This window comes from Oncorhynchus mykiss, chromosome 8 (assembly GCF_057628025.1).
Source record: "Oncorhynchus mykiss isolate SJ-2025 chromosome 8, ASM5762802v1, whole genome shotgun sequence".
Taxonomy (NCBI): Eukaryota; Metazoa; Chordata; class Actinopteri; order Salmoniformes; family Salmonidae; genus Oncorhynchus; species Oncorhynchus mykiss.
Genome location: NC_143029.1, coordinates 71494654 through 71511267, shown reverse-complemented (window position 1 = coordinate 71511267; position 16614 = coordinate 71494654). Strand labels below are relative to the sequence as shown.

The 16614-nt window shown below is 41.9% G+C and overlaps 1 protein-coding gene across 1 annotated transcript; it reads right to left on the bottom strand.

Annotated features, from left to right (window-relative positions):
* Positions 1-6692: 6692 nt before the first annotated feature.
* On the bottom strand, positions 6693-8924 carry foxc1a (forkhead box C1a). Its single transcript, XM_021613507.3, has one exon. The coding sequence runs from the start codon at positions 8574-8576 to the stop codon at positions 7143-7145; it is 1434 nt and encodes a 477-aa protein (XP_021469182.1). The 5' UTR covers positions 8577-8924; the 3' UTR covers positions 6693-7142.
* Positions 8925-16614: the final 7690 nt, after the last annotated feature.

Sequence of the window (16614 nt, the reverse complement as noted above, 5' to 3'; positions counted from 1 at the left end):
ATCAAGATAGGCCTACGTTCAGCTGTGGGCACTGGATTAACTTGAAAGTATTTTACATATAGAAAACATTGTGGTGTAATATGTAATGTGTTTTTACATAAATAATCTAAATACAAAAAAGCTGGATGCCTATTTAGGAACCGACGTTCGACCTTGAACTTTAATGAGACATTATGAGTTTCAGAGAAGAGGCAATGGCGTTATTTTTATTTTTATCTATAAGACCTCGAGCCTTTCACTAGTTTGACTGTCAGGTCGAGCTTGCGTCTATATGGACTCTTAATTAGAAACAGATGGCGCTTTGAGATCGGGCATTGTAACCAACTGTGAGCTGAAACAGCAGTTTTTGAACTGACTGAGTCGGTCACCCAGCCACACAGGTGCACAGTCTCCAGGGCCGTAGTAGGACGCCACGGTGTTCCCCCCTCTTCCCTCGCCCATCCCTAGTTACCACAGCCACAAAGTCATAATTATGGATAAACCCCACCCATTTTCGACAATTTCTATTCTTACATTCTTTTACATTTTAGTAATTTAACAGAAGCTCTTATCCAGAGCGATTTACTGGAGCAATTAGGGTTAAGTGCCTTGCTCAACAGAACATCAACAGATTATTCACATAGTCAGCTCGAAGATTCAAACCAGCAACCTTTTGGTTACTGGTCCATCGCTTTTAACTGCTAGGCTACCCGCTGCTCCTAAATCTGATTATAAACCTAACCCAAATCTTAACCCTAATCCTAACCTTAACCACACTGGTAACCTTACACCTTACCCCGAACGGGGTCTAAGACCGAGTTTGGGAAACCCTGCTAGACAATTTGGACTTTGAGGCTGTGTTAACTAGCGACAACCCTGCCCCCTTGCTCGAGGTAAAATGGAAATGAATATGGGTTAAGTTATTCTGGAAAAGTGCGCAAAGTCCAGGGTGGCGTGTGACACCACTGTTTCAGGGCATGGTAAAATTGAAGAAGCGGTTAAACGAGTCTCCTCTGACCCATTTGTTCCGTTTATAGTGCTGTTTGGAAATGCTATCTGTTTGATTTAATCATGCGAGGCTACTTAACACGAAAACGCGATTAAAAGCAGGTCTATTGACAAGCCCCATCGAACAATAACTAATAGGCACCTCTTCAATTATTTGTGAAATCCAATACATTTGATATGTTTAAATCCCAGCCATTTCCTTTAGATTCGAATTTATCAATGTTAAAAAATCTGATTAGCACAATAGTTAAGACTATCATCAGCCTATTATGCGTTATGTTGTTGTTATTGCAGCATAGGATTTGTTGTTGTTTTATATTTTTTATAAAGGCAAGCTATCATTGTTATCCGCGAATATAATGTTGTTTGATATTTGTAAAAAAAAAAATGTAGGCCTATATACTGTTTCACTGTGGAGCGTACAAGGCTGACAGAATGCGTTAGTTAGTAGGCTATTTAAATTCACGATGGGCTATATTTTGTTAAGTTCTCGTACATTTTTAATTTTAGTGTTGGTTAAATACATGTTCGTTTTTAGGATACTGTCTAGAATAAGCTATTTTAGTGTTTTAATTCGTATTAGAGAAATAACAATGGTTAAGAGCGAGCTGATTTTACCGATCTCCTGTGCGGGTCTGTTGAGTTGAGCTCTTCTGGGCCCCAGGCTTTGGCACGTGACAGCAGAACACAGAGCAAATAGCACGCGCGGTGATCCCACTGTAGTTGTTCCTATACTTTCCCAGTTCTTAAAGCTTACTTTTTAAACTTTTTATGATTGACTTCTCAGAGAACTTGCTTTGTTAAAATACATATTTTATCAAACGAAGTTAGTCCCTGATCGTTTGTCAGTAATCTTGTTAGTTAGCTGCTCTGTTGCACACATGGAAATCTTAAATTATGTTTATCAGTTGGTGATTGACGAATTATTTGTCCTTACACTTTGACCTCCAACTTTGTATATTCTCTTTAAAACCTCCTGGTGTCAATGGGTCTCTTTCTGATACATTTAACTGAAAATGGCATCGAAGTTATGCGAATCTCAACCAAGTAGGCTAGTTCAAATTCGAAATGACTTGTTTAACACGTTACTGGATGTGATTTTACCTTTCTCTAGCCTAGGAAACATTATGGCACATACGGCATTGTTAAAATGGCGACAAAACCAAGACAATTAAATGTATTTTCCATTGAGTGATGCTTGTGTGTGAGGACCCGGGAAGTCTAATGCTTATAAATAGGCTATAGTCTATAGCCTACTAAACTCGCATGGTAATGTATCAATCATCAGTAAATCAACCATGAAGTAGGTGAAGTTCAGGACTATTGCATTTGAATATGTGTATCTCCATTAATTTTAAATAATGTCCAACCAGGGATCAGAAATATGTATGATCTATTTTTAGTCTAATTCTGTTTACTTTAAAAAACGGATATTGAAATCGTGTTTTTTTTTACTATTACATATTATATGAATGTAGAACACTGTCGCCTTGTTTTGGGTATTTAAGCCAAAACAATGTGGGAGAGAGTGTGAGAAGGGATGGATGCGTGCTGACGTGCATGCGAAGCTGTCAATTTTCAGGAATGTAGCGGAACCTTTCAGGAAAATTAGAGAACATTTAGGGGACAGTGAAGTCAGAGAGGAGAAAGTGTCTAGAAAAACGACGTTTTGCCAAATGTACAATGTGAAAGCAGGTATATAGCGTTACTCGTGCAGGTTTTCAAAACAATAGGCCTAGCTAAATGCCAAAATCAATACATTTTCATAGAGGCCTTAAAATGAAGAAAACAGGTAATTGTTATCTGTAAAGAAAATAAAGTAGGCCTATTTCTCAATACACAACTCACAATTTGTCACGCACACACATTTAAGTAATAACATCGATGTAAATAGTCATATCTCATTGTAATAGCCTAATAGTAGAAGTAGACGTAATAGTATTAGTAGTAGTTGTTGTAGTTGTAGTAGTAATGGTGGTAGTAGTAGGCTGGTAGTAGTAGTAGTAGTTGTTTTGTAGTAGTCCTAGTAGTAGTAGGCTAGTATAGCCTAGTAGTTGTTCTTGTAGTGGTATGTATAGTGGGAGGATTAGTAGCAGGCCTAACAAGAAGAAGAAAACAACAACAGATCAATAATATGTGTACAATAGCTATTGAATAATAATAATAATAACAATAATGTTATTATCATTATGCATGTTAAAAACTTAGGCCTACTGTTAGTTGTCCTAGGACCTAGACAAATGAATAAAATTAATTCAGGGCATGTTTTGAATAAAGATTTTTGTGGGACCGGTTTGTATGCTATTCTGTAATCTGTAGATACTTTTAGGAATTGTGTAGAAATACTACTATGGCACATTTTGATCTTGAATTTCGCCAGATCTATAGGATTTTTGTGGATGTGTTCGTCGCAGTTCACGTTCCGACTGCGCAGTAGGGTCCAAGAATAGAAAGCTAGAAATGATGTTTTGTATAGTCAAGAGTGTTGCTATGTACCCACACAGCACAGTCTCTTTCTCCTGCCTTGCCTTGCTTTCCCTTGCGGTATTGTTGATGGTGCTCCGGCGGCGGACATCCTCCCCATTGACCCGCGTCTCCTTCTCTACCTTTTCCGTCCCATGATAAGGGATTCCAGTTCTCTGATTGAATTTGATTCCTTCCTGACCTGGCCAGTTCTGCGAGGGTGCCATCAATCTTGGGACTAACACGACGTTTGTTTATTACTTGGGAAAGGATCTAATTAGTTTGATGAGGTTGATTACAACTATTCGACCGTGGGGGAGAATGGGGCCTACAGAACTGCATTCCATCGTTTTTCAATACGCCGAAGTCTTGCTCAATTAAACACAATTATTTTTCTAACAGTTTATTTTTGGTCTCCACTGTGATTCTGTTGTCATTGTTATTGTGATTCATAATCTGTAATTATGGGTATAGTTATTATTTTTTGATTGTGGCTATTATTCAGCTTGTTCCTACTATCTTTAGGCCTATTTGTTATTATATTTGCCTGCAACTAGAATAGGCTACTACTATAGGCCTAGCCATTATGATGAGTATTTTTGTTTTGTTGTTTTTGTTTAAGTTGTTTATATTGTGAAAGGAAATAGCCTATCTATAGCTATTATAACAATTTTTGGTAATGTTGTTATCGGCCCACACGATCAGCTAAACTGTAGGCCGTATACATACTAAAAAGTCAATTGTTTTATTCATAGAAACCTCCAGGCCTATGTTTGTGCCCAGAGGATGCACGAGACGCTGCCATGCTCATACAATCACATACCGTTTGACCCTGTCGCCCCGAGGGCCTCCTTGATAACAGTTATTTATGCACAACAACAGCAAAAAACGATTCATACAACTCATCCGCTTGAATAGAACATCAAGTCAACCAATGTCGTTATATTGAGATTAGGCTATAGCCCAAAGTTAACAGTGGAATAATAGAGCGCTTAACAGAACCTATAGCAGTAGAAGTTCTAAATAAATGTAAAGTGCTTTGTTGACCCTATCCAGGCAATTAGCAGCTAAATTAACCACGGTAATCACTACCAACCGTCTCTTATTTGAAAAAATCGTATAGCCTATACATGTTCGTACTGTGAAAACACCCTTTGCCTCTGATAACCTTTTGCGATATAGCCCAGTATGTTGTTTTGCAATTGAAATAAAATACATATTTGTCACATGCTTCGTAGACAACCGGTGTAGACTCGCAGTGCAATGTTTACTTACGGGTCCTTTTCCATCAACGGAGAGTTAAAGATAAGATACAACATTCTATAAAAAATAGAAATAGTGACACAGTGAACGAATAAAAATAATGAGGAGAAATAACATGTCCTTATATAGGAAGTAGAAAAATAACATGGCTATATACAGAGAGTACCATTACCAAGTCGATGTGCAAGGGGTACGAGGTAGTTGAGGTAGCTATGTACTTACTGTACATGTAGGTACATGGATATAATGTGCCTTATTAGAAATGTTTTAAAAAGACTGTTTATTATTATAATAGTTATTATATTATTATAATAATTAGTGGATTGTTTTATTTTATTCCTGGAACTTGACAATATGGTATATACTTTACGCAAGGTATAGGCCTACTTTACGCACAGGCCTAATTTAGGCACAGGCCTACATTACGCCCAGGTCTACCGTCACACCTGGAAACAAGACAGTAGGCCTATGTATGTCCATTTAATTTACAAAACCGTAAATAACTGAAGATGCAATGTATAAGAGTATTCAACTGGAGGGATAGAAGTTTACGATAAATATACTGATTTACGCACGACATGGCTATACGCTCCCATGTTTCCAATCATGGCAAATTCACCAAATTAATCGAATTTTCTTCAAGCATACATCATATCGTGCTGTCCCCAAAGATTTAAACTTAGGCAGTGGAACATGTTTTTGTAATTTTTTAATGTGACAGAGGAAATATGTCAATTCTCTAACCAGTTGAGGCAAACCAGCTGTCTGAATTGTTTTTTTTTTATCTTCAAATTTACCCTAACCTGCATTTACAATATTTACAAATTTCTCGATTTCTAAAGAAGATGCAAATTAGGAAAGACCCTTGTGAATGTTTTAAATTAAAAATACAAAAACTCTAATTCAATAAAAAGGCATATAGGCTACTGCTTGGTGCACGTGCTTTACGATGAGTTCAGCTCTCATCTACCTAATAGAGATGCATTGTCAAGTTGGAGTCAAAATCATCGCTGTCCCCAAACCTCGTGTGGCTACATCTTGGGTAAATCTTTGGTATGCATGGTATGATATTAACTAAGCGTTGGAATGTGCCTGTAAACACACGTGGCTATTCAAAACAAGTCAGTTTTGCTGTGCGGACTGCTAGCATGTATCGACTAACTGTTATGAGGCCAGAGGGCCCCAGGTCAAGATGCTGCCAGACCATTCGTGTCTGACAAGAGGAGCGCTGTGTCCCTTTAAATATGAAGTAAAACAATCAACTAGATGCGCTGCTACTTCAAGTCATCAAAACACATATGGTCAATTTATTTGTAGGCTATATGCAGTTGACCTCTTGGAGAACAGCACGTACTATTCAATCACAACTGACTGTAGCGAGTTGCATTAAAATTCAACCTTTAGAAAGTACATAAATACATGTATTCCTAATCTAAAAACATTCCATGATAATTTAGGCAATTATTTATTATTCAACTCGACTTAGATTTTGTTATCAGGCAACACTTATTTTTTTTAGACTATAATTATTTAGGAGATTGGGACTCGTCTGGCCATAGTCCTAGCCTAAAACAACTCCGTGATTAGAATTATATTTTTTTCTGTGGACATTTACAGTGAGGATGGTAATCTAACCTGTCTTTGAAAAAAATACTGATTTAAGATTTTTCAATCACTGCCGCTGATCCCACGTCGATACTTTTGAATCAGGGTGCAGTTTGGCCTATATAGCCTAAAGCCTGAAGGACATATACATAAGGTCTGGTTAAAATCCCGCAAACTAAACTCGTATGCAGTTAAATCCTTGATCCATAATTGGTTCCCAAACAGTAGCCCTAACACACAATCGATTTAAGGATTAAATACGTGTTTCTATTATTATTTGCTTGCATCCATAAGCAAGGACATTAGACCATAACCTGCACCATTTTCAGTGTTGAGAATGTCATAGTCTATAAGAAATCAAGCGTAGCTTTAACTCAAATAAAATGTCAATTTATTAAACAAACAATGAAATTCCTTCAGAATACTTTTCAACAAAAGGAGAAACTTTGAAAGAGTAGGACGATATACAGGTTCCGCTTTTTATAATGGAACATCTTCGGACAATTAAGGCAATTCAATTTAGAAACACTTTTTGGTGTTTGGTCCATAATATCCGGCTACAGTTTAGAAATAAATTACTATATGCAATTTACACGTTATAGTATGTCCATGAAAGACTGGCATATCTTTAGCATATCTTTTAAACATTTCACAAAAGCGAGAAGAGACTTACGTGTTATTTGCAGTAACACTGTTCTTTACAAACCAAGATCATGTCTTTTTTTCTGTCCTTTTCTGTTCGTTTTAGTCCATCTTTTGGGGCAGGTGGTGGGGGAAACGACTCAAGTTATTTTTATGAAAAAGATCAATACAATAAACTTTGGTCAGAACTTGCTGCAGTCATATACGAAAGCTCCCGGGGTGCGGTAGATGGCTTGGCTAGAAGGAAAGGACATTTGACAGCTGTTATTCCCGTTCACTGGAGAATTATTCAAGCCAATTCTTTGAGATTCGAATATCTCGCGCACGGAGTGGAAGTTCTGCTGCTGGGTGGGGTAGGTCGCCCCGAGGTGGCCCAGGTCCCCGGCCTGGTTGAGGTACCATGAGGGAAGACGCCCTTGGTGGGGATGGTGGCCCTCTTGCGCAGAGTTTAGATTGCCGTGGGCCAGAGAGGAGGGGGTTGTAGTGATGGAGTAATCTGGCAACGTTTCCTCCACGGTGGTAGTAGGAACTAGGTGGCTAGATCTATCCCCAGCGTATAAACTCATTGCTTGCATATTACAATGGTAGGACGCATTCGAGGTAGTGGAGATAGAGTTTTGGTTACAGGGTGAGCTATAGACTGACGTCTGGTTCGGTGAATAACTTAGGGACAAAGACGGTGTTATACCTGTCCTGGATGAGGCGACGAGGGATGGGGCAAGCTCTGTGGCACCCTGTGGGGACCCCCGGAGGGAAGTCATGATGTTGTCCACACTGAAGCCCTGTGCCTGGGCCTGGCTGTGGTGGTGCTGCTGCTGCTGCTCGGAGCTCTCCATGCCAATGGACCTGTTGGACGGGATGCTGTGGGGGCTGCCACCACTGGACATGCTGCTGCTGCTGCCGCTGCCGGGGCTCTCGACTTTGGGCACTGTGCTCAGGGAGGGCGAGGCGGTCTGTGGGGGTGTAGCGTTCCCGTTCTCGGTCTTAATATCCTGAATCCTGACAGGCTGGGAGCCCTGCATTGGCTGCTCCGTGTCCCGGCCCTGTCTAGACGGTGTCTCCTTAGCACCCCGGTCATCCTTGTCTTTCATTGCGTCTTTCTTCTTGAACCGTCGCCTCCTCCTCAAGAAGCTGCCGTTCTCGAACATGTTGTATGAGTCCGGGTCCAGGGTCCAGTAGCTCCCCTTGCCAGGCTTTTTGTCATCACGGGGAACTTTGACAAAACACTCGTTGAGAGAGAGGTTGTGCCTGATGCTGTTCTGCCAGCCCTGCTTGTTGTCTCGGTAGAACGGGAACCTCTCCATGATAAACTGATAAATCCCATTCAGGGTAACCTTCTTGTCAGGCGAGTTCTGGATAGCCATAGTAATAAGCGCAATGTAACTGTACGGCGGTTTTACCATATCTTTCGGCTGGGGCTGCGGGGTATATGGTCCATAGGCTCGCGCCATGCTGGCCGGGTACTGGTCGTGGGCCGCGTGAGAGTACATACTCATAGGGGCCGGCATCCCGGTGTATCCTCCACCAGCAGCGGCCCGGTAGTAGCTTTGGTCGCTACTAATGTAAGGCACGACGCCCAGAGAGTTGGGGCTCGAGACGGAGTAGCGCGCCTGCATGTCTTCTTCTACCCACAGCTCAACTATGCTCCTGCGTAAAACGAACTTCCCAATGTATGCAGCGGGAGAGCTCCACTTTTTCCTTCTGAAAAGCTGAGGTGCTCAAAGCAGGAGTTCCTGTCCTGTCACTTGAAAAATGATAATATCAGGAACGCGCTGTACCGTGTCTTAATAGGTATAAGCGGTTTCCATCTCTGTGTGCTGAGGCGCACATGGAAAAACGTCTGAACTTTGGGCATCCGTCACTACAGAATACTTTTTCGGAGTTAACTTCTTTCCCCCTTTTTGCTGCGAGTAAAGCTCCTCCCCAAAATAATCCGAGGCGCCCAATTGGAGGTCAGTACAGAGTGAGCAGCAATGGATATCCTGGCCACACACACGACTTTAGAAAAAGAGAGGAGGTGTTGGTAACTCCCAGTCCCTTCCAGCCAAAGACACAAGACTCCAGGCGTGAGCGCGCTGCCTGCTCACGTACACAATCAGATTATGAACTAAATTTGTTACTGAAGAATATTTCCAAACATGAGCAAACACATTAGAGAAACCAACAGGTGGAAGGATAAATAATGAATACCAATGTATTTAGTAAATTCTGAAAATATTGCCTGGTGGCCTAATAGGCTGCACTTACACAGACAGTCCCAAATCAATGACCAGAATTGGACTGCCTGTGTAGACACCCGAATTATGATTGTTTTTTTGTTTTTTTTTCCAGGAGTTGGTCTTTTGACCAATCAGCTCTGAAAAATATCTGATGTGAAAAGTTCTGATGTGATTGATTAAAAGACCAATTAGTGGGGAAAAAAGATCAGAATTGGGCTGCCTTTGTAAACGCAGCCATATAGGCCTACATTTAGATTAAGACAGTTGGTGATCGTGTGACCTTAATTGGCACATTCATTAATATGCTATTACAATCAAGTTTAAAAAATAGTTTTCATTCAGAATGTGCGTACATGTTGCTATTCATTCTGAAATAATTGGACAACAAAAAGTCCCCTATCACCTCAGTTTGGGTGAATCACTCAATTGCAAGCTTAACTTGCCGCACATCTGTTTTCAAATAAGCAATACATACGCGTTAGGAGGCGGCAATAACCCCAAGTGTTTGCTTCCTGAAGTTTAGTGTCCTAATACCAAGCTTTATTAAGGCAGTCTGTTAGTAAAAAGTCTCAATCAACACGCGCGGTCGGATCAAAGCTCCACGGAGTGCTCCTCATCCCGTGCAGTGGGCGGTATGTGAGATCTCATTACGACAGAATTAAAGCTGGGTTTGGCCAGAGAAAGAGTCAAGGTGCGAAAGTTTGCTCTAAGTGAGAAGCAGATTAAACAGAGGAACCAAATGGGGTGGTCAAACAGCTAACATGTGTCATTCTTGTGGTCAAAAGGTGTGACTACTAACGGAATAATTGCATTATAATGTAGCTTAGACAAGATAAACTATATAGGCCTACCGTTAGTTTTTGTTGCATGGGAAAGCTTCTTATCTATTAGCCCAGACAACTAACTAAAATCAAACAGATTGTATCAAGTTGAATGTGTCTAACACGCTTAAGACCCGTTTTATTGTATTTATCTATTCTCTATTCAGCCTCTCGTATATGCTGCTAAACGTGGACACCATGACATTCAGTTTTAAATATTTTTTTTAGGTTGCTAATTTTATTACTAAAATAAAACATATTCACTCAAAATTATCCCAGGGACACACTATTCAAAATAAAATTGTCGGCCTATCAGAAATGATTATGGATGATCAGGTTTGCATTATATATAAACAATTATATTAATTATATAGAAGTGATATAAGTGATATTATCGTTTTGATATGAATTAAGCCTACACTATTAGAAAATACGCTTCTTAGATGGCACCCCTAAAGGTTCTATAAAGAACCCTTTTGTAAGGTTCTTTGATCAGAACCCCAGGGGTTCTTCTTCACTGAACTAAAATGTGTGTATTTCAAAAACATTTTTATTGCTTGGTATTACTGCACTGTTGGAGCTAGAAACACAAGCCTTTTGCTGCACCTTCGAAAACAGCTGCAAATCTGTGTATGTGATCAATAAACTTTCATTTGATTTGAAATGTGGTTCCATATAGAACCCTTGAGTTCCATACAGGGTTCTATATGGAAACAATTTCGGTTCTATATAGAACCTTCAGCAAGCATCGAACCCTTTTTGGTTATATGCAGAACCTTTTGTTCTAAGTGTAATATTTCTTCATGCATTCCTAGCTATTTTGTATTAATAAATGAGGCATATTTACCAGAGATATGAGCCCACCCTCAGCAACAATATCTATTTTTTTCATCGTGAATATATTTCATGCAATTAAGTGATTCCATAGTTCTTAAAATTTGCCAATAAACGAATAAAAACTACACAAACGTGTATCGGTGCGCCAGTCGTAGTGAATGCCTGTGGACAACGGCTATATCATTTAGGATGAATACGATGCTCCCCTAGAGCTGCTCTTTTGCCACACATGTTAACTTTCTAGAGAATAAACACAGGAGGCGAAAACATGAAATTGTTAATGGTCATTGTGAGGCTAAATTACGGCTTCAATATCGCCCTAATCCCTTACAGGTCGTCTTGATTAAATGGCTGTGCACTGGTGCTCCACCGGTTTCTTCTTACAGGGACCCGGGCATGAACTTTTTCCACTGCCCGGGGCTGTTTACACAATTCACAACGTGTCTCTTACTTAACCCCATGCTTCTGCCCACCCAGTACCCCATTCCTCTGAACCATGCATTTAGTAGATCTACTACTACTCAAGTAGGCCCAGGCGATATGTTATTTATTTGTGATATCACTGAAGCTATGAATGGGCTACAGTAGTTTGAATTCATGTAGAGGAACAATTATGGACAACATATAAATTCATCTGTTTTAACAAATACAACATATTATAGCGAAGCTCAACATGTTAGAAGCATTACTGGGACTGTACAGCCCTACTTTGCGTGTCATGAGTAGGTCAGGGTAGTAGGTTAGTTTTGTTGTGTCATGCTATACCTTTTTGGGCTTATATCGACTACCTGAAAAGTATGTGGAAAAAGTCCACCACGTAAATATCCATATACAAAGTCCAACATGGGAAAAAAATATGAATAGCCCTTACTCAAAATTGTGTGGCAGGGCTAAATCATTTTTTAGGTATGGCTCATTGGCTTTCCAGTATGGGTTATGGATTGGAGCTAATTCTGCATTGATGGTGTGCAATTAGCGCCCCCTGGTGATCAATACGGGACCTATCAGTCACATAGCTCTAGGTATTTGCACATTTGAGTTTATTGTATGAGTGACATGAATTGGAATGTTAACTTGCGAACTTGAAGGGGGGGGGCATTAGTTAAAAAAAATGCAATATTAAATTATTAACCTATCATCATTAACATAATATTTTATTATATTATTTTTATTATATTATTATTAATATTTTTATTTACAATGTAAATTAAATGGTTCGGACCTGCCCCCAAACCAGGCTCGAACTGTACTTGCTAGCAGTGAATTGCGAGTGAGGAGTGCCGGTAGAGCATCCCTAAGAAAAATCTGGTTTCCAAAAATGAAAAGAAAGGAAAGAAAGACATGAGAGAGAAAAGAAAGTGTCACCCAATTTTTCACAAAGGTAGGTGGGTGTAGTCCATGAGTGGTGGTGATTAGCTTAGTCCATAGTGAAATAGGCTACTTTTGCTCCCCAAACATTAGTTGCTTAATAATATCGTCACAGAAAATGTGTTTAAAGTGTTTACGTTCACTCCTCTTTTAGCCAACATTTAATCAATGCAGGCAAACTTACTAAATCAGTTATCCTTGCCCTTCCCTGGTACCAGGCCAAACAGATGCAGCTTCAGGCGTAGCAGCCGTGTCTCCCCATACCCATACCCCTGAACCAGCCCTGTCTCCTCATCCTCACCCCCCTGAACCAGCCCTGTCTCCCCATCCCCACCCCCCTGAACCAGCCCTGTCTCCAAATCCCCACCCCCCGAACCAGCCCTGTCTCCCCATCCCCACCCCCCTGAACCAGCCCTGTCTCCAAATCCCCACCCCCCTGAACCAGCCCTGTCTCCAAATCCCCACCCCCCGAACCAGCCCTGTCTCCCCATCCCCATACCCCTGAACCAGCCCTGTCTCCCCATCCCCATACCCCTGAACCAACCCTGTCTCCCCATCCCCATACCCCTGAACCAGCCCTGTCTCCCCATCCCCATACCCCTGAACCAGCCCTGTCTTCCCATCCCCATGCCCCTGAACCAGCCCTGTCTCCCCATCCCCATGTCCCTGAACCAGCCCTAGCCCTGTCTCCCCATCCCCATGCCCCTGAACCAGCCCTGTCTCCCGATCCCCATACCCCTGAACCAGCCCTGTCTCCCCATCCACATACCCCTGAACCAGCCCTACTCCCAACTGAAGAAGGAGGTGAGCAGCATTGTGTTGAATGACATGTCAGTTGGCATAATTGCAAGTACTGCAATATATTGAAGACAGGAATGTGATTCTCCAGTCAGGAAAAATCTCACTTGACACAGAGGCAGCCAATATCAGAGCCGTAAAGGAAGAGATGGAGGCTCTTAGAGATGGATGGGAGTCTCTCCTGTCTGAGGCAACACTGATTGCAACGCAAATGGATGTTGCACCTCAATTTAGCAAGGAACACAGAGGAAAAGGAAGAGAATCCATGATGAGACCTCTCAAGAGGAGACAGCTCAGGACAGTGCAGCAACGGTGTTTCGGAACAGTGTTTTTTTACTGCTATGGACAACATCATAAGTGACTTGGACACTAGGTTCCACATCACTGCAATGGCTAATTGACATCATTTGTGTCAATTGGAGGTGTACCTGTGGATGTATTTCTGGGCCTACCTTCACACTCAGTGCCTCTTTGCTTGACATCATGGGAAAATCAAAAGAAATCAGCCAAGACCTCAGAAAAAAAACCTAACTCAGTTACACCAGCTCTGTCAGGAGGAATGGGCCAAAATTCACCCCACTTATTATGGGAAGCTTGTGGAAGGCTACACGAAACGTTTGACCCAAGTTAAACAATTTAAAGACAATGCTACCAAATACTAATTGAGTGTATGTAAACTTCTGACCCACTGGGAATGTGATGAAAGAAATTAAAGCTGAAATAAATCATTCCCTCTACAATTATTCTGACATTTCACATTCTTAATATAAAGTGGTGATCCTAACTGACCTAAAACAGGGAATTCTTACTTGGATTAAATGTCAGGAATTGTGAAAAACTGAGTTTAAATGTATTTGGCTTAGGTGTATGTAAACTTCCGACTTCAACTGTATGCTGTGGCTAAGAAAGTAATACTATGTGTATGTTGTGTAGTAAGCTGTTAGTAGCCCATGTGCCTCACCCTAATAATTTGGTCCCTTTCCCCCTCATAACTTAGCCTACTGTTCTGACTTGGTGGTGCACATGTAGCATATAGACTGTTTTAGAGAAATGTCATCATCAAATATTGTATGAGCTTTCATTGTCTGCTTATAAGCCCCCCTAGTTTATCACACAGTTCTGACTTGGTGTACAGGGAGAATACTGTAAGAACGGCACACGTTCTGAATTCTGTCGCTGTACATTTCAAAAGTGCTGAACAAATAGTTATGTTGACGACGTCCGTCCTAGCTCGCTGGTTAATGTCTTAATCGAAATTACGGACTGACTCTTATCCGCTTGTCGTCCCCTTATGCCATAGTTTGTACATCTCAAATGTCAGTAGAAACCACACTTGTTTAAGCAAGTCAGCTATATCAGCTATGTTTTTTTTTAAAGGCAGTAAATGAAGCTGAATGAACTGTTTCGCTTTCAGGCAAGGCTCCGCTGATAGCCAGGTGTAGCAGTGGTAAGGATTCACTCCATGGTACTGAAAAAAAAGCTCTGCTGTTGGGACAGCTTTATGTAGGCCCTAACAGTTTGTGGGCACCATTTGTCACTGTTATACTGCAGTTAATGTATTGTTTAGTGTGATTGTTGTGTAGTTTGCCCCACTAAGATTTACATTAAAAAAATCACCACTGGACATGAGTAAGGTCTTTAATCAGATCAACACTAGCAAGGCCGCGGGGCTGGACGGTATTCCAGAATACGTTCTCAGACCATGCGCAGACTAGCTGGCAGGCATCTTGACGGTCATTTTAAACCTCTCCTTGTCCCCGTCTGCAATCTCCACATGTCTTAAGCTGACCACCATCATTCCTGTTCCCAAGAACTCTATGGCTTCTTGCCATAATGACTACCGCCCTGTAGCACTCACATCTGTAATCACAAAATGCTTTGAAAGGCTGGTTATGGTACACATACACTCCATCATCCCACACACCCTAGACCCACTCCAATTTGCGTACCGCCCCATCCACGTCGATGGGGCTCCATTTCCTCAGTGTCCAAATCACTAAGGACTTAAAATGGTCCACACACACTCGCACAGTCCTCAGGAGGTTGAAAAGGTTTGGCATGGGCCCTCAGATCCTAGAAAGGTTATACAGCTACACCATTGAGAGCATCTTGACTGGCTGCACCACTACTTGGTATGGCAACAGCACTGCCCTTGATTGTGTGGCTCTACAGAGGGTGATGTGGACAGCCCAGTACATAACTGGGGCCGAGCTCCCTGCCATCCTAACTATCTCTCAGAGTCTCACAATAGAAATATAAGTTATTGCAAATGTCAAATTTCGAAGTGTTTCAGGTTAAGTTAATTCCGAATGTTTAAGGTTAGGGTTAAGTGTAGGCATTAACTCTGAAATCTTAAGGTTAGGCATTAACTCCAAATGGTTAAGGTAAGGGTCAACGCCTCAATCACACTGACCAACTGGCAAGTGTCTTCTCTGACATTTTCAACCTCATCCTGTTCGAGTCTGTAATACCAACATGTTTTAAGCAGACCACCATAGTCCCTATGCCCAAGAACACATTGGTAACATGCCTAAATGACGACCGACCCGTAGCACTCACGTCTGTAGCCATGAAGTGCTTTGAAAGGCTGGTCATGGCTCACATCAACACCATTACCCCAGAAACCCTACTCCAAATTGCATACTGCCCTAATAGATCCACAGATGATGCAATCTCTATTGCACTCCACACTGCCCTTTCCCACCTGGACAAAAGCAACACCTATGTGAGAATGCTATTCATTGACTACAGCTCAGCGTTCAACACCATAGTGCCCTCAAAGCTCATAAATAAGCTAAGGACCCTGGGCCTAAACACCCCCCTCTGCAACTGGATCCTGGACTTCCTGACAGGCTGCCCCCAGGTGGTAAGGGTAGGTAATATCACATCCGCCACGCTGATCCTCAACACAGGGGCCCCTCAGGAGTGCGTGCTCAGTCCCCTCCTGTACTCCCTGTTCACTCATGACTGCACGGCCAGGTACGACTCCAACACCACCATTAAGTTTGCAGATGACACAAGTGGTTGGCCTGATCACCGACAACGACGAGACAGCCTATAGGGAGGAGGTCAGAGACCTGGCAGTGTGGTGTTAGGACAACAAACACAACAAAGGAGATGATTGTGGACTACAGGAAAAAGAGGACCGAGCAGGTCCCCATTCTCATCAACAGGGCTGTAGTAGATCAGTTTGAGAGCTTCAAGTTCCTTGGTGTCCACATCACCAACAAACTAACATGGTCCAAACACACCAAGACAGTCGTGAAGAGGGCACAACAAACCTATTCCCCCTCAGGAGACTGAAAAGATTTGGCATGGTTCTCAGATCCTCAAAAGGTTCTACAGCTGCACCATTGAGAGCATCCTGACTGGTTGCTTCACTGCCTGGTATGGCAACTGATCGGCCTCCGAGCCCAAGGCACTACAGAGGACAGTGCGTATGGCCCAGTACATCACTGGGGCCAAGCTTCCTGCCATCCAGGACCTCTATATCAGGCGGTGTCAGAGGAAGGCCCTAAAAATTGTCAAAGACTCTAGCCACCCTAGTCACAGACTGTTCTCTCTGCTGCCGCATGGCAAGCGGTACCAGAGCGCCAAGTCTAGGTCATAGA